The 22,842-nt window shown below is 39.2% G+C and overlaps 1 protein-coding gene across 1 annotated transcript in view; it reads left to right on the forward strand.

The window, feature by feature from the left end:
• The window catches only part of LOC129657830 (gamma-aminobutyric acid receptor subunit beta-1), a 276,875-nt gene that overhangs the window by 163,217 nt on the left and 90,816 nt on the right, over nt 1-22,842 (forward strand). Inside the window, exon 2 of the mRNA XM_055588477.1 lies at nt 1,555-1,637. Within this exon, the coding sequence (XP_055444452.1) occupies nt 1,555-1,637 (83 nt within the window). The remainder of the gene's footprint in view (nt 1-1,554; nt 1,638-22,842) is intronic.

Raw genomic sequence — 22,842 nt, forward strand, 5'->3', positions numbered from 1 at the left:
TTAAAGCATCTCGTGCCTCTCACAGTTGGGAGGCTGTGAGCAATCACATGTGGCCGGACAAGCCTGTCAGGCAGGCTAGAGAACCTTCAGAGGAGTTTGTAGGTTGAAACATTCCTATCACACCCAGGAATTATTATTAACTGGAGCTCTAAGTTAACTCCTTCTCCAAAAGAGGTGGTGGGGGACAGCCCCCCCATAAAGTCAGAGGTGTAGGTGAGAGCACAAAGTCGTAAAGTAGGCAGGCTCTGGTCATGGGGGTAGATGCTCGAGGATTTCCAGGGGGACTCCTGAGGCTCGATCCCACCTTTGCGTATGTCGAGCCTCCTTCCTCATGACCTTTGCCACGGGCGGAGTACCTCACTCTGGCCCCCAACAATGAGAACATGGAGGGATCATGGAAGCCAGGTAGGATATCTAGAGTCAGGGTCCCTGGGTTTGCATAAATACATAAGCCAAACTGTAGTTGGTAGATAGGGTGTAAGCACTAGGATAGTATTTCTTTACTGGCTATATGCTATGGGCCAGGGACTCAGAGATGAATCTAACAACTCTCTCTAATAGTGGGGAGTGCAAGGCATTAAAAGTCATGAAGGACAAATTTTGTTGTTTTTGTTGCTTTTGCTGTTTTATCATTAGGCTGTAGCAGGAGAGGGAGGTAGGCTTTGATGCATAACGTAGATAGATATTCTCCTCCTTGTAAAGCCAGCCTTGCGGCAGATATTGACAAAGACATTGCTAGGATGCTAGTGAATATAGGAAGGGCTGTGGGATAATTTACAGCGATAATAACGGCCATCCTTCACGGGGCACTTACTAAGTATGAAGCACTGGGTTAACAGTTTCATACCCATTATCTCTTTTAATCTTCACAGCCATTCTATGCAGTAGGTGTTTTGATTGATGGGTGGACTGAGGCTCCTGGAGATATATTAACTAGCCCAACCTCACATGGCTAGTGAGCAGTAAAGAAAGACTCAAATTCAATCTGCCTGTCTTCAATTTTTATCTTTTATTTACTTTTATTATTTTAGATCATTTTAGTATGTTTCTTTTTTTAATTTTTTAATTGGAGGATAATTGCTTTACAATGTTGTGTTGGTTTCTGCCGTTCAACAACACAAATCAGTCATAACTATATATCTCCTGCCTCTTGAGCCTCCCTCCCATCCCATCCTCATCCTACCCCTCTAGGTTGTGATAAAGCACCAGGCTGGGCTCCCTGTGTTATATACAAACTTCTACTAGCATATATTGGAGAAGGCAATGGCATCCCACTCCAGTATTCTTGTGTGGAAAATACATATGAAATCTAGAAAAATGGTACTGAGGAACCTATCCCAGGGAATGAATGGAGATGCAGATTTAGAGAATGGAGTTTTGGATACAGAATGGGAGAGAGAGAGTGGAACAAATTTAGAAAGTATCATTGCCTGTCTTTAATATTTTTAATCGCAAAGCTTTGATGCCATCTAGTAGGCATGATTCAGGGCTAGAAAGCCTGGAAATGAGAGTCACCATCTTTACAATGTTCTTTTCTCTCTCTCACCCTGACAGGATCACAACCACAGCTGCGTGCATGATGGATCTACGAAGATATCCTCTGGATGAACAAAACTGCACCCTGGAGATTGAAAGTTGTGAGTTAACTTGGACAGGGGGACAAAAAAAGAGGGATGTTTGCTTGACCTAATTAAGTGCAAACTCGTACTGAGTAATTGGCACTGGGATATTTTCAGCTATACTACCCTGCCAACTTTTCAAAGGGTTCACAGTCTAGTAACATTTTCCTCTGTATTGGCAGTTATCTTTTTGAATCATTAAGGAAAGTCCACTCCTTTTAGCTGGACAATTTATAATTTCATGCTTTCTCCTTCTCAAAATCAAGTTTTTTCCAAGACCTTCCAATACCCAAGCTGCATTAAGAGGAGGGAAATATTTAGTTTTAAAACACTTTTTGAGATTGTCTTTGGTTCTATAGTCTGTCTTTCTGAAGGACTGTAAATTGTTGTCTAGGAAAACACTATGGTAAAGTCTTTCTTCATGGAAGAATGAGATGATAAATGGTATTGTCTATTTCTCATCTTGTGGCTTATAGTGTAGGTTTGTCCTCTTGGGCTGTTTTTCACTGATTAACAATTAGAATTTTTTAGTCACTAAGAGTTAATCTGATTGATTATCTTTGTTTCATTGTTTCCCAGTCATCAACATGCAGACATTTGATTCCATTTGTTGTGAATACAAGGCCAAGGCCATTTCCTGGTTTTCAGGGACAGGGAAAGTGCAGTAGGTAATTCAGAGCATTGTAATACAACTTAATGTAATTTAAGAATAGACAGATATTTATTTAGATCATTTAAAATGCTTTCCAAATCTAAACTTCAAAATGGTAAAGAAAAATGGGAAAATTCCAGGTGATCCTCTAGTATTATTGAACAATAAATGTATTCCCCATTGTCTATTGAGTAATTAAATTCATTTTCTAGTTTTACTGAATACAAACATAGAACTAGATAAAGAATGCTTATGTAGATATAGATTCAGATATAAATATTGATCTATTACCCCTAGAACCTGGAATGAATAACATTCATCAGCTATTCTTTAATTAATATTCTAATTTTAAAATATATTATATAAATATGTTGGCTGAAAGGTATTAATATATGAAAGTATTAATAGTGACTTTTGGTTTAAATGCCAATGACAAGCAAATTCAAACTATAGGAATGAAATATAAACCCAGTCATTTGTTATTGGCTAATAATGTTTTACAAATAAGACAGAACTTTAGCTAAGCAAGTACACCGTTAGCTGTTAGAACTGACATGGAAAGAGAAAGATGCTCATTTATATAGGTAGCCTTTTACCCTCAGTCTCCTTCCACTGATTGTGATTTTTTTACCTTTGCTTCTGTTGGATCACATTAGGATATGACAATCTGTTAAAATTCTAACATGTTTACAGCATGCACTTAAAAAAGCAATGAATTTTGACAAGTACTGGAATTGATTCTGTGGATAAATTGCAAGTGCTAAAGTTATCAACATTCTCTCCCCCAAAATATTTTATTTTATAATGCATATTGTGTCTTTCTATTATTACAAGTTTACATTTTTCTTTAAGTAGGCAATTTCTTTTATTCCTATTTAGAAAATAGATTACTTTTAGGACCATTTATTATATCATACAATGAGCCAAACCAAAACTATAAATGAGGCAGAATTAACCATAACTTTTGTGGGGCAAGGATTGGGGAGGCCCAAACAATCAGAGAGTCCAAAGTTATCGTAAGACATGATGTCAGGCAATAAGTAGTGATCCAGGCATATGATAATCATTGAGGCAACTCAGTAAGATGCAATCAGTTGTCTGGGTAGATGGATGAGTCATGGTAACTGGGACCCTAAAATCAGTTAATATATAGGACTGTATGGAATTACCATCATCAAAAAAAATCTACAAAGAATAAATGCTAAAGAAGATGTAGAGAAAAAGGAACCTTCCTACACTGTTGGTGGGAATGTAAAGCGATACAGCCATTTGGAGAACAGTATGAAGATTCCTTAAAAAACTAGGAATAATCTACCATATGACCCAGCAACACCACTACTGGGCATATATACCCTGAGAAAACCAAATCAAAAAAGACATATGTGCCCCAATGTTCATAGCAGCACTATTTACAATAGCCAGGACATGCAAGCAACCTAGATGTCTCTTGAGAGATGAATGGATAAAGAAGATGTAGTACATATATATGGAATTATATACATATATACTCAGCCATAAAAAGAATGAATTTGAATCAGTTCTAGTGAGGTGGAAGAACCTAGAGCCTGTTATACAGAGTGAAGTAAGTCAGAAAAAGAAAAACAAATACAGAATATTAAAGCATATATATGAAATCTAAAAAAATAGTATTGATGGACCTATTTACAAGGAAGGAATGGAGATGCAGATGTAGAGAACAGACTTATGGACACAGTGGGGGAGGGAGAGAGTGGGACCAATGGAGAAAATAGCATCAACATATATATACTGTCAAGTGTAAGATGGAGAGCTTGTGAGAAGTTGCTGTGTAGCACAGGGAGCCCAGTCTAGTACTCTGTGACAATGTGGAGGGATGGGATGTGGGAAGGGGAGGGAGGCTAGGGAAGGTGGGCTAGGTGTATATAATTATGGCTGATTTGCATTGTTGTAGGGCAGAAACCCAGCTTCCCAGGTGGTGCTAGTGGTAAAGAGCCCGTCTGCCAATGCAGGAGACGTAAGAGGCAGGTTCGATCCGTTGGTAGGGAAGATCCTCTGGAGGAGGGCATAGTAACCCACTCCAGTATTCTCACCTGGAGAATCCCATGGACAGAGAAGCCTGATGGACTACCGTCCATAGGGTCTCAAGGAGCCGGACACAACTGAAGCAACTTAGCAGGCATGATGGCAGAAACCAACACAACTTTGTAAACAAATTTTTAATATTTAAATTAAAAATAGAAAAAAAAATACAAACAGAGTCACAGATGTTAAAAAAATAACTTAAGCTTACCAAGGGCAAAAGAGGGTTAGGGATAAATTGAGAGACTGGGATTGACATATACACACTACTATATGTAAAATAGATAACTAATAAGGACCTGCTGTATAGCACAAGGAACTCTGGTCAATACTCTGCAATGACCTTTATGGAGAAGGAATCGTAAAAAAAAAGAGTAGATATATGTATATGTATAACTGATTCACTTTGCTGTACAGTAGAAGCTAAGTCAACATTGTAAATCAATTATATTTCAATAAATTAAATATACACATACATGATCATGTGGGCAGACTATGACCATCATAAAGTGATCCAACAGCAGATCATAGAACTCTAGTCCCTGAAGAATCTAAAGCAAAGAAGTAATTCAGTCAGTAAGAATTTGTGTAATGAGGAGTCTATGAAGTCAGGAACTCGGGAGAAAGGGAAAAAACCAGGGAACTGCATTCTGTTTGCCAGGCAAAAGCTAGGCATTAATCTAACACCTCTGTAGCAGAAGATAGACCTATTATCTTAATGAATAAAGGTCTATCTCTAACAACATTTGAGAGATAATGTGAGTTTCAGAGAAGTCAAATAACTTCCCCAGGGCCATAAGGCAAGGATAGTGGTGAAGTGGAAATTCAAACCCAGGAAATTCAAAACCCAGAATTTGAAATAGAATTCAAATTCTATTTCTCTATAATAGAATCCTGCAATTAACAGGTGAGCAAGGAAGCAGAACATCAATGATTAGACATATCGCACCAGTCAGAACCACTCTCAGTTAGGTTGAGGGTGCTAAATCAACCAAAGACGGGTTGAAATTATCCCTGATAAAAGTTGATTCCAGAAGCTGAAACAGAATTTAGCTCTTTGGTCAAGGGTCAAATGATTGCAACTGTGGAGAAAGCATAGTCTGTGGAAACAGGAAACAAGTACTCCAGGTTCCATTGGTGTTGCCCCCCCAAAAAACTAAAAGCCTCAAATGACAACATTGCTTAGCTCCAAAACTTTCCTTGAAATGTATCTCTTCTTAACAATAGATAAACCAATATAAAGTGAAAGTGATGTCGCTCAGTCATGTCCAACTCTTTGTGATCTCATGGACTGTAGTCTACCAGGCTTCTCTGTCCATGGGATTTTCCAGGCAAGTGTACTGGAGTGGGTTGCCATTTCCTTCTCCAGGGGATATTCTTGACCCAGGGATCGAACCCAGGTTTCCTGCGTTGCAGGCAGACACTTTACCCTCTGAGCCACCAGGGAAGCATCAGGAAACCAATATAAAGAGATCTTAAATCTTAAGAGGAATAACTCCCAGCGACAAGGTAACATATGGCAATAATAGAGAGTCCAAATGAGCTTTGCTTGTTCCTGACATAAGTACATAATCAATATATGCTAAGCGTTAATAAATACTGAATCTATTATATATTTTTAACTCTTCAAGAAGAAATATGTGCTGCATTATTTACTGAAACAGATCTCTCTGAATTGTCATTTTATGACGACCATAACTGAGTTTTATTTTTTTTAATGTAACATTGTGTTTATTAAATCATTAATTAGTATCTATGATAATGATTCCTTATATTCTTAGACATCCAATACATTATTCATTTCTCCTTTGCCTGATATATGGGAAAAAACAGAGGGACAAGTTTTTATGTAGTGACTTATAGGAAAAATAGATTCTTCATTAAGATAATAGGTGAATGTTAAATGGAGGCATTGTTGCTTCACTGTCTGTTTTTCCTGATAGTTTGTTAAGCTTCTTTACTGTTCCTTTTTTTTTAACAATGTCTTCATGTGAAGTTGAGGGTATAATGAGTGTGAATTTCAGTATCTTTACTGGATATATCAATACCTTAAGTGGAAGTTCAGCTCATAATAATTTATGTGGCCTCTTGTACTTAACTTTTCATATGGGTTAGTGCATCATGAAGCTAAGTAAAGAATTAATAATTCCCTCTTAGAAGTCACAAGTGATTTGTTTTGCTTATTAAAAGTAAGTCTACTGCTAGAAAATTGGGATACTTAAGTTATTGGTCCCTAAAAATCTTTCCCTGAATATTAAAATCTACTTATTTTATGTCAGCTTCTTTGACAAATCATTTTCTGTTATCTTTAGTTTTCTTCACTTCTCAATATGTTCCATTTATTCATTCACTCACTGTATTACAAAAGGTGTGATCAGGACTACTAACACAGATTAAACCATTCAGTTTGAAGCTTCTACTTGCCAAAATAAATCACTGCAGATGGTGACTGCAGTCTTGAAATTAAAAGACGCTGCTTACTCCTTGGAAGAAAAGCTTATGACAAACCTGCTGCTGCTACTGCTGCTGCTAAGACACTTCAGTCGTGTCCGACTCTGTGCGACCCCATAGACGGCAGCCCACCAGGCTCCCCCGTCCCTGGGATTCTCCAGGCAAGAACACTGGAGTGGGTTGCCATTTCCTTCTCCAATGCATGAAAGTGAAAAGTGAAAGTGAAGTCGCTCAGTCGTTCTGACTCTAGTGACCCCATGGACTGCAGCCCACCAGGCTCCTCCATCCATGGGATTTTCCAGGCAAGGGTACTGGAGTGGGGTGCCATTGCCTTCTCCAATGACAAACCTAGACAGCATATTAAAAAGCAGAGACATCACTTTGCCAACAAAGGTTCATGTAGTCAAAACTATGGTTTTCCCAGTAGTCATGTACGGATGTGAGAGTTGGACTGAAAAGAAAGCTGAGCACCAAGAACTGATGCTTTCGAGTTGTGGTGCTAGAGAAAACTCTTGAGAGTCCCTTGGACAGCAAGATCACACCAATCAATCCTAAAGGAAATCAACCCTGAATATTCACTGAAAGGACTGTTAGTGAAGCTGAAGCTCCAATACTTGGGCCACCTAATGCAAAGAGTTGACTCAATGGAAAAGACCCTAGTGCTGGGAAAGATTGAGGGTAAGAGGAGAAGTGGGCAGTTATCATCTCATGTACATTAATTTGAGCAATCTCCAGGAGATAGTGAAGCGCAGGGAAACCTGATGTGCTGGAGTCCATGGGGTTGCAAAAAGTCAGGCACAACTTAGCAACTGAACAACAAAAATGCTGCTTGCTTCTGATATTTCAGGGCCTTAAGCTAGAAGAAGCCCAGACTTTCGGACAAAGAAACAAATAACCTAGCTATAGATCTTGTATTCTCTAGCTTATGGTCTTGTAGTCATAACTGAGCTTTAAAGTGATTACAAATGAAAGGGTCTAGTGTCAGTTGGGGAACATGATTGATAAAGTAGACATTTCACCAATGTAAGATTGAATTAATCATACTTTTATGACTAATAGAGCAGAAATTTTACCTACCTTACAACATTTACTAGTTTGTATTTTCTTCCATTACAATCTCAAAGATGAGGAAATGTTTTCCTTGGTTAGGTCCTTTGAGACAAATTAAAGATGTTTTGTTTTTCTTTAATGTCATCTAATCGAGTAAAATTAGGAAAGCCATAAAGCCTTGTTAAATTTAAATTTTATTTGAACTTGGAGCACATTAATGAGCTTATAGCCCTGGAATGCTTCATAGCCCTGGGATGCTACAAAATGAGTTAATGGCACATGGAAAAAAATCAAAGAATTTAGTATTAGGAGGATTTGGAATTTGAAATCAATAAAGCTATCACATGAAGGTTTGAAGCCACATGGAAATATAGAAAGGCTTTGGGACAACAGTCATGAAGGTGTCTAATGCCTTTTGGAATATATTTTTGGCAACAACTGTTGAAGAAAATCAACCCTAATCCTACCCTCTCTCTGTCAGCAAATAGTGCCAACTCTCACTACCTGCCCTCCCACCCCAAATAGAAGCCATTTTGGGTCTGAAATCTCCCAGCAGACTCACCCCTTTTTCTAAATGTCCTTATATCCTCACCATTATAAGTTAGTCCCCTGTATTTAAGAGGAAGAGGTATTCCTTTCTTTTACAGACTGATCCTGGCCCCTGTGCTCAGGACTTTCATTTCTTTCTTCCTCCTCTGGTAAATGATTTTCTCAAGTTAATACACACCTCCACCCCTGATTTTTCAGCTCCTCTGTCTCACACTGTCTGCTACCTTTTTTTTCACAGTTTAAAAAACAAGCTGAAAACTCACAAAACATGGCTACTCTACTTCACCACTCCCCTTAAGCTTTTCCCAATCTCTGACTTCCTTTTTCTCAAAACTACTTGAAAGAATGCTACAAAATGCTTGTAGATACTTCCCTGGTGGCTCAGATAGTAAAGCGTCTGTCTACAATGCGGGAGACCTGGGTCCAATCCCTAGGTCTGGAAGATCCCCTGGAGAAGGAAATGGCAACCCACTCCAGTACTATTGCCTGGAAAATCCCATAGATGGAGGAACCTGGTAGGCTACAGTCCATGCAAAGAGTCAGACCCGACTGAGCGACTTCACTTCACTTCACTTGAAAGAATGGTCTATGTCTGTTAAGATAAGGTCCTTTATTGAGCCCATCTTTGCATGAAATGTTCCCTTGGTATGTCGAATTTTCTTGAAGAGATCTCTAGTCTTTCACATTCTATTATTTTCCTCTACTTCTTTGCGCTGATCACTGAGGAAGGCTTTCTTATCTCTCCTTGCTATTCTTTGGAACTCTGCATTCAAATGGGTTTATCTTTTCTTTTCTCCTTTGCTTTTTTCCCTGAACTTTAGACTGAGACTTTCAATTGTAAACTTGATATTTCCACCTAGAAGTCTATTTAGAATGTCTAAAAACTTTTCTGGGCTCTACCTGATGCTGTCCTCAATTCAGCAGATGGCAAGTCCATGCTTCCATTTTCTTAGAATTTTGATTCAGAGAAGACCATTTACTTATAAGGGTAGATCTTTACTGTCTTAGAAAGAACGTTCCACAAAAAAGATGCTTCTCCTGTGAATTCTTTGGGGCTGATGTGTAAGTCTCAGGGCTGGTGTTCTGTGTTATCTTTGTCATGTTTAAACCTTCTGTGTGCATTCATGCCTCCAGGTGTACTCAACATACTGCTCACCCTGACCCAGGTGGACTGCTTTTTTCATGGTCTAAATTTTGGCAAGTGAGTGTAGTATCTGAGACATCCTGTCTCAGCCCTCTTTTGCTTTATATCCTAGCACTTCTAGTCTTAGTAGTACTAGTAATCATTATAGTATTCAGTTATTATTATCCTTTGATTATTATTATAGTTCAGCCCCAAGTGGAACAAAATATGGAATTTTAAATAGTGTATATGCATAAAATTCACTTCAAAGTAAAATTTTAAGAAGAGTAACTATGACCAGGTATCACAGTAGCAGAAGGATACTTCTTCCTAAACTTCATGTGACCTAGGAAGAAAATTTAATTTTATTATAATTCCACACACTGGTTAGGAAACTGAAAATTTACCAAACTCAGGCTTGACCCTCTGATTATGCTATTAAAGTTTTGAAGTAAACAATCAGTAGGACAATTGGAAGAGTATTATTTTACATTTCTCTGGGGAGACACTTTCTAAAACTTCCCCTCTACAGTCAGGTGAAAATTATGCAAAATATCTTCCTGCTAAAACCAACGTACTGTTTTGGCATATAGAGCACGTAAAAATTCAAAGAGGAAGAGAAAAAATAATGGCAGCACCAGTGAGAATAGGATATTAAATGTAAAAAGAAACCTGTGTAACTCAGTAAATGGACAGTGCATGAATGCAGATGACCTAAGAACGCATCACCGTGGCAGTCAGGATGAAGGAAGGTGATGAAGGGGTGACACTGAGGACCTAGATAATGGCTCAGACTTTGAAATGAATGATTCACAAAGAGCTATTACTGATCCCTAATGAAGAGGCTATGTTACCTAAAATGAGAACTCTGCAAGGAAAACACCTTTTTGAGCTGTAAAAATATGCCTAATTGGCTAAAGATGTACTTTTTTTATTGATACTAATTACAGAGAAGGCAATGGCACCCCACTCCAGTACTCTTGCCTGGAAAATCCCATGGACGGAGGAGCCTGGAAGGCTGTGGTCCATGGGGTTGCTGAGGGTCGGACACGACTGAGCAATTTCACTTTCACTTTTCACTTTCATGCATTGGAGAAGGAAATGGCAACCCACTCCAGTGTTCTTGCCTGGAGAATCCCAGGGACGGGGGAGCCTGGTGGGCTGCCGTCTCTGGGGTCACACAGAGTCGGACACGACTGAAGCGACTTAGCAGCAGCATGTAGAAAGGCGCCCTCATCAGTCCATCAAGGAAGACACAAAAAGGTAGGTCTTAAATTAAGGTCATGGTGAGGATCAGAGTGCAAGTCCTTATACCTCCTTTTTCTTGAGATGAAGTTAGACCTTCAGCACATCATAAAAGATAATCAGTTATGACCCCGAATCATCAGAAAAGAATAAATGATTTTAGAACTCTCTACTGGGAAAGGTTTGCATTAAAATAATTAAAATAAAGTCTAGCAAACTTGGGTTCCTCAGAATGACTGGTTAAATCTCAGATCTCTAGACAGTGAAGGCATAACTATATGCTCCTTCCATGAAAACCTCTAGTTTGCAGAAATGAAAATCAAATAGAATAATTTTCATCATTTTTTCCTTCATTAAAGTTAAATCCTAAGTAAAAAAAAATATATTCAACAAATTTTGTTTTTAATGTGGGCTTAAAAGTACTAATGACCTATATTACATCTGGAAATCTTCCATATATTAAAGAGTAAGCCAGGAATGTTACATGCCGGGTGACTACCAGCAACTAAGCTGTTCAGATTTCAGTGTATGGGAAGTATTCAGGTCATCTGAAAATGACTTTTCTGCCTCAGTTAATTTAAAACTTAAAACTCTTGAATTAAGTACTGAGCAACCACTGTGGCAATGGCTAATTATTTAAATTTCAGTAGGAAGCAAACGGACTGAGAAAGAAGATTGAGGAGGAAAACAGGTGAGACAGGGTTTTTTGTTTTTCTTTTTTGTTTTATTAATTTTTATGGGCATACAGTCGCTTTAACATTGTGTTAATCTCTGCTGTACAGCAAAGCGATATACATACATCTCCTCTTTCTTGAATTTCCTTCCCAATTAAGTCATCACAGAGCACTGAGTAGAGCTCCCTATGCTATACAGTAAGTTTTCATTAGTTATCTATTTTATATATGTTGTTTACTCGTTAAGTTGTTTCTGACTCTTTTGTGACCCCATGGACTGTAACCTGTGATGCTCCTCTGTCCATGAGATTTCCCAGGTAAGAATAATACAATGGGTTGCCATTTCCTTCTCCAGGGGATCTTCTTGACCCAGGAATTGAACCTGTGCCTCCTGTGTTGGCAGGAGGATTCTTTACCAATGAGCTACCTGGGAAGCCCATTTTGCACATAGCAGTGTGTATCTAGGGCTTCCCAGGTGGCGCTAGTGGCAAAGAACCCCCCTGCCGATGCTGGAGACTTGGGTTCAATCCCTGGGTCAGGAAGATCCCCTGGAGGAGGGCATGGCAACCCACTCCAGTATTCTAGCCTGGAGAATCCCATAGACAGAGGAGCCTGGAGGGCTACAGTCCATAGGGTCTCAAAGAGTTGGACATGATTGAAGTGACTTAGCACACACATAATGTGTATATATGTCACTCCCAATTTCCTGATTCATCCTGCTTCCCCTGCCTCTCTGGGTATCCATAGTTTGTTCTCTATACTGATATCTCTATTTCTGCTTTGCAAATAAGTTCATGTGTACCATTTTTCCAGATTCCACATATAAGCAATATTATATGATATTTGTTTTTCTCTTTCTGACTTATTTCACTGTATGACAGTTTCTAGGTCCATTTATGTCTTTGCAAATGGCACAATTTCATTCCTTTTTATGACTTTAATATTCCATTTTATATATGCACTACATCTTTTTTTTTTTTTTAATTTACTGTGGATTCCTATTACTCAAAGTGTGGTCCATAGGCCAGTAGCTCTAGCATTACTTGGGAACATGTTAGAAATGCAGACCCTCGGGCCTCAGCCCAAGCTCATTAAACCAGAATGCATCTTAACAAGATCCCTGTAAAGGCATGGCCATTTGACAAGCACCTCAGGGAGCATATCAGACAACAGATGGGTTTCCACTCTGACAGTGCTTAAGGCAAGAGCAGGCAGCCTTTTGGCTCTACTCAGTGAGACTGCGTTTCTGAACTGTAGATGTACATACGCTCAGTACTTGGGAATACAGTCTATTTGGAATCAACAGTCATCTAGTGAGAGCTCTGTGACAAGTGTGCTTGTTCACACAATCAAATGAGGACAGTCAGTGCCTGTGAGACAGGGTGTGGGAGATGAAGATGAACACCAAACTTGTTATTTCATTTTTTTTAAGTTTGAAAGAAATAGACTTTGCTCGATTTTGGTTTTCTAAAACCGTTCCTGTAAAAATCACTGTATGATCTTGCTTATCATGTAAAATCTAAAAAAATACAACAAACTAGTGAATAAATCAAAAAAGAAGCAGACTCACAGATACAGAGAACAAACTAGCAGTTACCAGTGGGGAGAGGACAGGAAGAGGGGCGATATAGGGATAAGGCCAAAAGGGTTATTATGAAATTATATGAAATCATGTATGTGAAACTTTTGAAAATTTTAAAGCACTACATAAATTTTAAAAATCTTTCATCTGATTAAAAGAATAAAATAAAGAACAAAACAAAAACTATATTTCTGTAAAACCTGTTGCTATGTATTCATTCAAGAGTAAATTGTTAAGTATTGTAGCTTATCTTTTGACATGATTGATATTGTTATGAAAACAGCTGATGCCCATGCATTTCTTTCCCAGGTAGATAATTCCATTTACCACAGCATCATAATACAAATTAAAGTTTCAATGATTGCATTCATATCAACATGTAGTATATATATATCAGGGCTTTTAAAATAGAGTAGCGTCTTGCAACAGCTTATTATTACATGGATTTGAAAATCTGATTGAAGCACTTAATTCCAGTGAAAGACACGGTCTATTGGTCACAGATGGTGACTGCAGCCATGAAATTAAAAGACGCTTACTCCTTGTAAGGAAAGTTATGACCAACCTAGATAGCATATTCAAAAGCAGAGACATTACTTTGCCAACAAAGGTTCGTCTAGTCAAGGCCATGGTCATGTATGGATGTGAGAGTTGGACTGTGAAGAAGGCTGAGCGCCGAAGAATTGATGCTTTTGAACTGTGGTGTTGGAGAAGACTCTTGAGAGTCCCTTGGACTGCAAGGAGATCCAACCAGTCCATTCTGAAGGAGATCAGCCCTGGGATTTCTTTGGAAGGAATGATGCTAAAGCTGAAACTCCAGTACTTTGGCCACCTCATGTGAAGAGTTGACTCGTTGGAAAAGACTGTGATACTGGGAGGGATTGGGGGCAAGAGGAGAAGGGGACGACAGAGGATGAGATGGCTGGATGGCATCACTGAATCGATGGACATGAGTCTCAGTGAACTCCGGGAGTTGGTGATGGACAGGGAGGCCTGGCTTGCTTCGATTCATGGGGTCGCAAAGAATCGGACACGACTGAGCGACTGATCTGATCTGATCTGATTGGTCTACCTATTTATTTTAAGGCACAAACTTTGAAAGAAAATTATTGTAGCCTTATGCCTGAGGGAAGAAAGGAAAGAAAAGTTTAGATTTTTTCCTTTGATCATTTCAGTGATTTTTTTTCTTTGAAAGAAATTGTGCTATTTTCTGTTCTTTGCCGTACTTTCTTCTTTCACGTTTATGTTTCCATTCTGTTTCCCATTTAGAGGACTGGGTCCACTAGAAGCGATGGTGAAAGAAAAAGAGAAAAGCAAAAATTTAAAGCATGGCAACCTTAAAGCAGTGACTGTTATACATGGAGAAAATTAAAATTAAAATCACCTGGGGAATTTAAAAAAATGCTGGCAGAAGGGCTCAGTTCAGTTCAGTTGCTCAGTCGTGTCCGACTCTTTGCGAGCCCATGAATCACAGCACGCCAGGCCTCCCCGTCCATCACCAACTCTGGTCTCACCTTCTATAAATTCTGATGTTATTGGTCTGGGGTGGGGTCACAGTATCAGTAGTTTTAAAATATCTCCCTTCTAAAATCTTTGCTCTTAAGAATAAAGCAATTTAAACATGGATATTGACACTGAAGTGAAAATTAAATTATCTGTTATTGACATAGGATTTCTATATGGATGTGGCTCACAGAACAAACCAAGTCAAGACGTCTCAGGAGAATATGTCCATTTTCAAGGTTATAGATGTTCATGCATCACACAATTATGAGTAATGAATGGACTTTTTGAAACTACAGCACCAGTGCAGTCAGTCAAGCCTAACAGTTTACTAAAATGATTTTGGAAAGAGTATCTGTAGCCACCTGGAAGAGAAAGGATCTGACTATTGTATGACCTATTGTAATTGTAGAAGTGACCTGGTAAAATAAGAATTGTTCTTGAATTATATATCAGTGTTCCGTTTCATTGACAGGAATGTCAGAAAATAAATGCTCATGAGGAACTGAGTTTAGACTGATTCAGTAGAGAGGGGAAGGGCCAATTAAAACCTGCTTTGTTCTCAGGTGTCTGCTTTGCATTCAGATATAGCATCCTCCCAAGTCACCCAACTCCCACATTTTGCAAGTTAGAAGATGAACACAAAAATTGTTATTTCATTTTTCTGTTCTAAGGACACTATGGGGTGGCAGGGGAGGCGGGGGTGGCGCTGGTAAATCTTAGAGGTTCAAGTCAGATTGCTTGAGTTTAAATTCCTTTTGGACCACTACAGTTTTGTGACCTGGGTGAGTAACTACCATGGTCCTTTGATTTCCTTCACTATAAAATGGAGTAAAGCAATTGGGTTTTGGTGAATATTCTATAGGAAATTTCTGTTAAGTGCCTGGTGCATAATATATAGTCAGTAAATATTAGCAGTCATTACTATCAAGTTTGGATCCTAAGTGAACCAAAGCCTTTGGTTTAGCATGGGTGTTCAGTTCTAGAAGATCAAAGTTCCATTCAAAATTGTGTCTTTAAGTGTTTGGTTAATACCTAAAGCCTTTAGACAAAACAATGCACTGTATTTTTACTTCCTCTAAGGAAGGAATGATGCTAAAGCTGAAACTCCAGTACTTTGGCCACCTCATGCGAAGAGCTGACTCATTGGAAAAGACTCTAATGCTGGGAGGGATTGGGGGCAGGAGGAGAAGGGGACGACAGAGGATGAGATGGCTGGATGGCATCACTGACTCAATGGACATGAGTCTGAGTGAATTCCAGGAGTTGGTGATGGACAGGGAGGCCTGGTGTGCTGCGATTCATGGGGTCGCAAAGAGTCGGACACGACTGAGCAACTGAACTGAACTGAACTGAACTGAAGAAAATTGGAAGCAAAATGGTCATCCATCAGAGCATCAAGAAGAAACTTATGGAAATCTAACTGTAAATCCAAGATCTCTTCATCTATCTACATAACCACTTAGCTATGCATGGAAAATAGCCTATATTGGTAGAAGTGAACAACTATAAGGCTAACTTAATAGACAACTTGATTGTGAAACCAGTTTTCATAAAAGGAAGTCCACTTGCCACTGCCTTTTATTTTCTAACTTTTAAAGATCAGAGAGTTTTCAGAAAGACTGCTTTTCCACAGTTTCAGAAAAGCAGCCTGGAAAAAGGAATAAATTAATTCAGGAAAGATTCCCTTCTTCCTACACCCACCACTCTACAGATCAAAAAAGCTACGGGCACTAAAATTCATTAACATTTCTATGAACATAAATGTGAAATATTCATTTTCATTAAGTAGTCTACTGAATATAGCAAAATCAAATTTATCTAAGGAGATATCCAATGCTGCTAATTTCCTTGACAATGAGGACATAAAGCAAAGGAAGCCATGAATCATTCATGAAGTTCAATTTACTTCTGTTATTTTGGGTGTTTAGCATCCATGAATAGAAATTGTGCAGCATGTTGTAGGTGCTATTTTTAAGTTATTTCAGATCAGAATTAATGATTTGGCAGGCAGCAATAAAGTAAGAATGATTCAAAGACCTTGCTTGTAATTGTCCTACATTGCATATTTTTTTTGCGAGTATATGTTCATGTATTCATAACTTTTTTATTGGTTCAATGTCCTTGATAAATCAGAATCACTTTATAACCAGTACTTTAGGCAAGCACATAAAGTAATTCATTGGTAATGTTAGTAAATTAAAGAAACTCGTAGAATTCTGGATTTTAGGGCTGAAAGAGATCTTCAAGGTTATATAATTAACAGCCCTCTGCATTAAGACTGGTAGGTGGCCATTTACAATTAATTGAAGTGTCTTGTAGGAGGGGAAATCTTTCTTAAGGAGGGACTAGTTCCATGAATGGGCCCTTCTGCTCATTAGATAGGATTTTCTCTTTAGTTCCACATCTACCTTCTGGCCACTTCTGTTACCTGTCAGCTTGGTTGCTGCTGTATTATTACCAGCACTTACTTATTTGCATACAGAGTGGCTTGTGGTCACCACTAAAAAAGTGCTATTTGAATTGAATGGGTTCAAGTCTAGCACTCTGGGTGTGATGATTCATTTTATATGTCAACTTGACTGGGCCACGGGATGCCCTGATACTGGTCAGGCATTATTCTGTATATTCCTTTGAGGGTGTTTTTGGATGAGATTAGCATTTAAATAGGTACACTGAGTAGATTGCCCCCCTAATGTGCGTGGGCCTCACCCAGTCAGTCAAATGTCTGAATTAAAAGGAAAAGACTGACCCACTACAGAGTAAGAGAGACTTCCTCTTGCCTGTCTATCTTTGCATTGGGCTATCAGCTCTTTCCTGCTTTCAGACTCAAGTTGAAGCATCCACTCCTCCTGAGTCTCAAGACTCCTGGCCTGCAGCTGTATCAGCTGTTTAATTTGCTGACTCATCCCGAAGATTAATGGTTTATCAGCTTCCATCATCACATGAGCCAATTCTTATAATAAATATTGTTTTCTCTATATATCTCATGGGTTCTTTTTCTCTGGAGAATCCTGACTAACACACTGGAAAACACCAAACATAAGATTTCTCTTTTATGATAGCATTTAAAACATTCAGAAATGGTTATTATGCCTCCCTAAAATTTTCTTCCCAGATATCTTGGTCTCCTTCTCTGAAGCGAATTATCTTTATATGGCATTACATGTGGGTTTGATCCCTGGGTTGGGAACATTCCCTTGGAATAAAAAATGGCAACCCACTCCAGTATTCTTGCCTGGAGAATTCCATGAACAGAGAAGCCTGCTGGGCTACAGATCATAGGGTCACATGGAGTTGGACAAGAATTAGCATCATGCATGCACACAAGAAAAGGACACAATTCTACACATGTGAATTTACAAGGGCAGACTTTTGTAGAACAGCTCCTGCCTCATGTCTGGACACTATACTTACATTATTTTCAGGTGATAAGGTAACACATTATGTAAATTAGCATTTCAACTCTGTAAATAACACATTTTTTTTTTTCAGGGAATTTTCTATAGTTAAGTTAGACCTATTTTCATTCTGATCCCAAAGAAAGGCAATGCCAAAGACTGCTCAAACTACTGCACAATTGCAGTCATCTCACACGCTAGTCAAGTAATACTCAAAATTCTCCAAGCCAGGCTTCAACAGTACATGAACCATGAACTTCCATGTGTTCAAGCTGGATTTAGAAAAGGCAGAGGAACCAGAGATCAAATTGCCAACATCCACTGGATCATCAAAAAAACAAGAGAGTTCCAGAAAAATATCTACTTTTGCTTTATTGACTATGCCAAAGCCTTTGACTGTGTGGACCACAACAAACTGTGGAAAATTCTGAAAGAGATGGGAATATCAGACCACCTGACCTGCCTCCTGAGAAATCTGTATGCAGGTCAGGAAGCAACAGTTACAATTGGACATGGAACAACAGACTGGTTCCACAGTGGGAAAGGAGTAGGTCAAGGCTGTCTATTGTCATCGTGCTTATTTAACTTATATGCAGAATACATCATGAGAAATGCTGGGCTGGATGAAGCACAAGCTGGAATCAAGATTGCCAGGAGAAATATCAATAACCTCAGATGTGCAGATGATACCACTCTTATCACAGAAAGAGAAGAAGAACTAAAGAGCCTCTTGATGAAAGTAGAAGAGGAGAGTGAAAATGTTGGCTTAAAGCCCAACATTCAGAAAACCAAGATCATGGCATCTGGTCTCATCACTTTATGGCAAATAGATGGGAGAACAGTGGAAACAGTGACAGACGTTATTTTTGGGGCTCCAAAATCACTGAAGATGGTGACTGCAGCCATGAAATTAAAAGACGCTTACTCCTTGGAAGAAAAGTTATGACCAACCTAGACAGCATATTAAAAAGCAGAGACATTGCTTTGCCAACAAAGGTCTGTCTAGTCAAAGCTATGATTTGTCCAGTAGTCATGTATGGATGTGCGAGTTGGACTATAAAGAAAGTTGAGCCCCAAACAACTGATGCTTTTAAACTGTGGTGTTGGAGAAGACACTTGGACTACAAACCTTTCGAGTGCAAGGAGATCCAACCAGTCCATCCTAAAGGAAATCAGTCCTGAATATTCGTTGGAAGGACTGATGTTGAAGCTGAAACTCCAGTACTTTGGCCACCTGATACAAAGAGCTGACTCATTTGAAAAGACCCTGATGCTGGGAAAGTTTGAAGGCAGGAGGAGAAGGGGACAACAGAGGATGAGATGGTTGAATGGCATCACTGACTCAATGGACGTGAGTTTGAGTAAGCTCTGGGAGTTTGTGATAGACAGGGAGGCCTGGTGTACTGCAGTCTATGGGGTCGCAAAGAGTTGGACATGATGGAGTGACTGAACTGAAAAGTTCAGCATAGAACTGAAAGTGAAAGTGAACAGGCTCAGTTATGCCCGACTCTTTGTGACCCCATGGACTGTAGCCTCCCAGGCTCCTCTGTCCATGGGATTCTCCAGGCAAGAATACTGGAGTGGGTTGCCATTTCCTTCTCCAGGAGATCTTCCCAACCCAAGGATCAAACCTGGGTCTCCTGCATAGCAGGCAGATGGTTTATCCTTTGAGCCACCAGGGAACTCATTGAACTGAAAGCTGAAATGAAAGTTCAGGGTAGAGGTCCTTTCTAGAAATGTAAATTTATAATTCATGAGCTTCTAGATGTATGTAAAGCCATGCATCTAGATGATGCCACCAAGGTAATTAGTGTAGCTAGAGAAGAGGTCCAAGTGCTGACCCTTGGCCAAATTAATACTTAGAGTTTAGAAAACTGATAGAAACGCAGGTATGGCAATTACTATGTGCAAATACATTGCATATAATAATTCATTTAATCTCAACCATGACTCCTTCATTAGGTACTATTATTGTACCTATTTTACCAATGAGGAAACTAAATCACAGTGGCATTACCTCATTGGTTCATGTTCACATCTAGTAAGTGGGAGAATCACATCACTAAAGGAGCCTAAAAGGGGCGATCAATGAGGCAGGAGGAAGCCTAAGAGAGAAGAGTGTTCAGGAATCGAAGTAAAAAGCATTCTAGAAAAAAAGAGGTGATCATCAGAGTCAAATACACATGATAAAACAAGCTAACTAAGAACTGAGAATGGACTATTGTGTTTGGCAACGTGAAGGGCTGGGAGTGAAAATCTAAATGCAGTGGATGTAAAGAAGGATAGAAGAGAACGTGACCTTACTTGTAAAGTGCTTGGTACAGTGCTTAGCATAGTTTTACTACTCAATAAATAGGAGTCACAACCATCATCAAAGCACAGAGCAATCAGCTATTTGCTCTCAGAGAATTCTGAACTGCTCCAACTTTTGTATCAGTTGTAAAGACTCTTTTCTTCAGTTTTGTCACATTTATCATCACTCTGTTGTCACTGTTGTCAAAGTCATCATCACTTTCCCTTCTTCATTTCCAACCATTTTCTCCCATCTCTTGGTTTTCACCTTAAAAGCTGATTTTGTACATCACTAGCCAATCAAAGCTCTCTTCTCCTCTCCTCTTGAGCTGATTGATGACAGAGTGCCAGGAGCAACTGCTTGTCTCACTCTTGTTGGCTCTATTTGTCTCTTTCTAGGTTCCTAGAGGTTTCTGATTCTTTCATCATAGCCAAGTGTTTATTGTTCACACACCATTCCTGACACTGTCAATACTTCTGGGATGGCAAGAAGACTATATCATAGTCCCCCAAGGCTCATTCCTAAAGTAGCATTTGTATAAATGCATGAATGCCATTCTCGGGAGTTTTCAATTATTAATAGAAACGAGATCATTCACCAGCAGCATTCTGTTGCTATTCTAACTTAGCATCAAAGTCCAATACATTTTTCGTCAGATTCATAGTCCAATGACTCACTTCCTCTTAGATTAAGTTGGGATCACTTGAAAAGACTCTGTGGGCACCTCTCTCTCCCTAACATTGGCAGTTTAAACACAGCTACTGGTTTCAGCATGCTCCTGTGCACCTCATTGCTAAATAGAATATTTTTAAACATTCTTTTGTGTGAACTATGGAGCACCATACAGACGATTTATCAGCCTGCTTTACAGACAAGGAAGTGATGTGGCAAAGAATTTGGCCCACAGTTCCTCTCCCTAATTCTCAGGAAGGAAATCTCCATTATCCATTGCATTTGAAAAACTGTGGCCGCTGTACAACAATAGGTAGAGTCTCCATTTCCTTAAGCAAATAAAGGGGTGGCCCAACCACTGGTAAACTTTCCAAAAATGTCTTTTTGTTAGACTGTCTTTTAACAGTCTTTACCTAAATGTTTGAGGAATCAAGCAGAACATAAAAAAAAACTAGGTTAATAATTCAAATGTTTATTCACCCACACACTTTCATCATTAACTATTCCAGGCAGAACAAAGTCTCTCTCCAGATGTACCTTACAGTAGATTATAGAAGGATGTGGAAAAAAATCAAAACAAAGTCACTGATGTAAAATATAATGCAGGAGTATGATATGCTGTGACAAGTATGCTGAAGAAGAGAAAGATGGGGTGGAGGGATGGAGAGGCATGTGAAGAGAGACAGACATATACACATGCTGTTTGTGGATCAGGAGTTATACAAATCCAAAAATGTTAGCACCAAGAAAAATAAGCCAGAGTGTATCTACATTTCATAGGCACAGCTGTTGAAAGATCTGTTCAATGCCAACAGACTCTCAGCCATTACCAACCATGGGCTCCTGTCTTCCCCTGGCTCTTGTCCATTGCCCTGTCTTGCCTCATTGCAATGAATTAACTGAGTCCACTTTTAATAAATCACATGTGTGAAATCCTGACCATGATCATTCAGTAACTTCAGGAGAGCCTAATTGCCAGTAAGGATGGAAAATGAAAGGTTATCTCATTGGTTTTGGGCAGCTGATTTGATGTATTCCTTCCCAATACTCAGGATCAAGTATGACTACAGCAGCGACCTTCTGCGTGGGGAGCAGTTTGCACTCCACTCTATGGGGTCTGAAAACCATCCTATGCTGAAGCAATACATATTTTCTCAGTTTTTCCATGGAGTCTCAGCCCCACAGTATGACACCCTCTCTCAGTCACTGCCCTGTTTGTTGACAGCCACGTTGGGTTAAGTCTCCCAGAGGTGGGTGTGCATATGATTGCCATATTTACACTCAGGCTTAGTAGAAATGCTTTAGTTCTCTAGAAGTTACTTTTATTGAACTTTTATCAATCTCCATTATTATTTGCATTTAATTAGTATGTGAATGTGATTCTAGAGAATAATAACATATATACACAATGCTTTCATACATTTTCATTTGAGTCCCCCAAAGACTACATTCCTAAAGTAGCATTTGTACAGATGCCTGAATGCCATTCTCAAGGGGTCTCAAGAAATATAAGACAGGTGTCATGACTCCCGTCATGGTGATACAGTCACCAAGCCCAGAAGTTAAATGAATTTGCCAAATATGCAGGGTTAACAAGCAACTGAGACCAGACTCAATTATGGACAATATGAGTTGAGAATCTGTTCTTTTCACTGTAGGAAATTGTGCCCTTTTGAACTGAGTTCTTCTAAGAGAGCAAAATAAGACACTTTGGAAAACTTCATCAACTTTCTTAGGCCTCAAAGGTATTGCTGAATGTTGAAGAGCAATCATTTACTGAATAATGCCTAGTACTCAGTTGCTCAGTCATGTCCGACTCTTTGCGGCCCCATGGACTATTATAGCCTGCCAGGCTCCTACGTCCATGGGCTTTTCTAGGCAAAAATACTGGAATGGATTGCCACTTCCTACTCCAGAGGATCTTCCCCACCCAGGGGTTGAATCCACATCTCTTACATCTCCTCCATTGG

The sequence above is a fragment of the Bubalus kerabau genome, chromosome 7 (genome assembly GCF_029407905.1).
Source record: "Bubalus kerabau isolate K-KA32 ecotype Philippines breed swamp buffalo chromosome 7, PCC_UOA_SB_1v2, whole genome shotgun sequence".
NCBI lineage: Eukaryota > Metazoa > Chordata > Mammalia > Artiodactyla > Bovidae > Bubalus > Bubalus kerabau.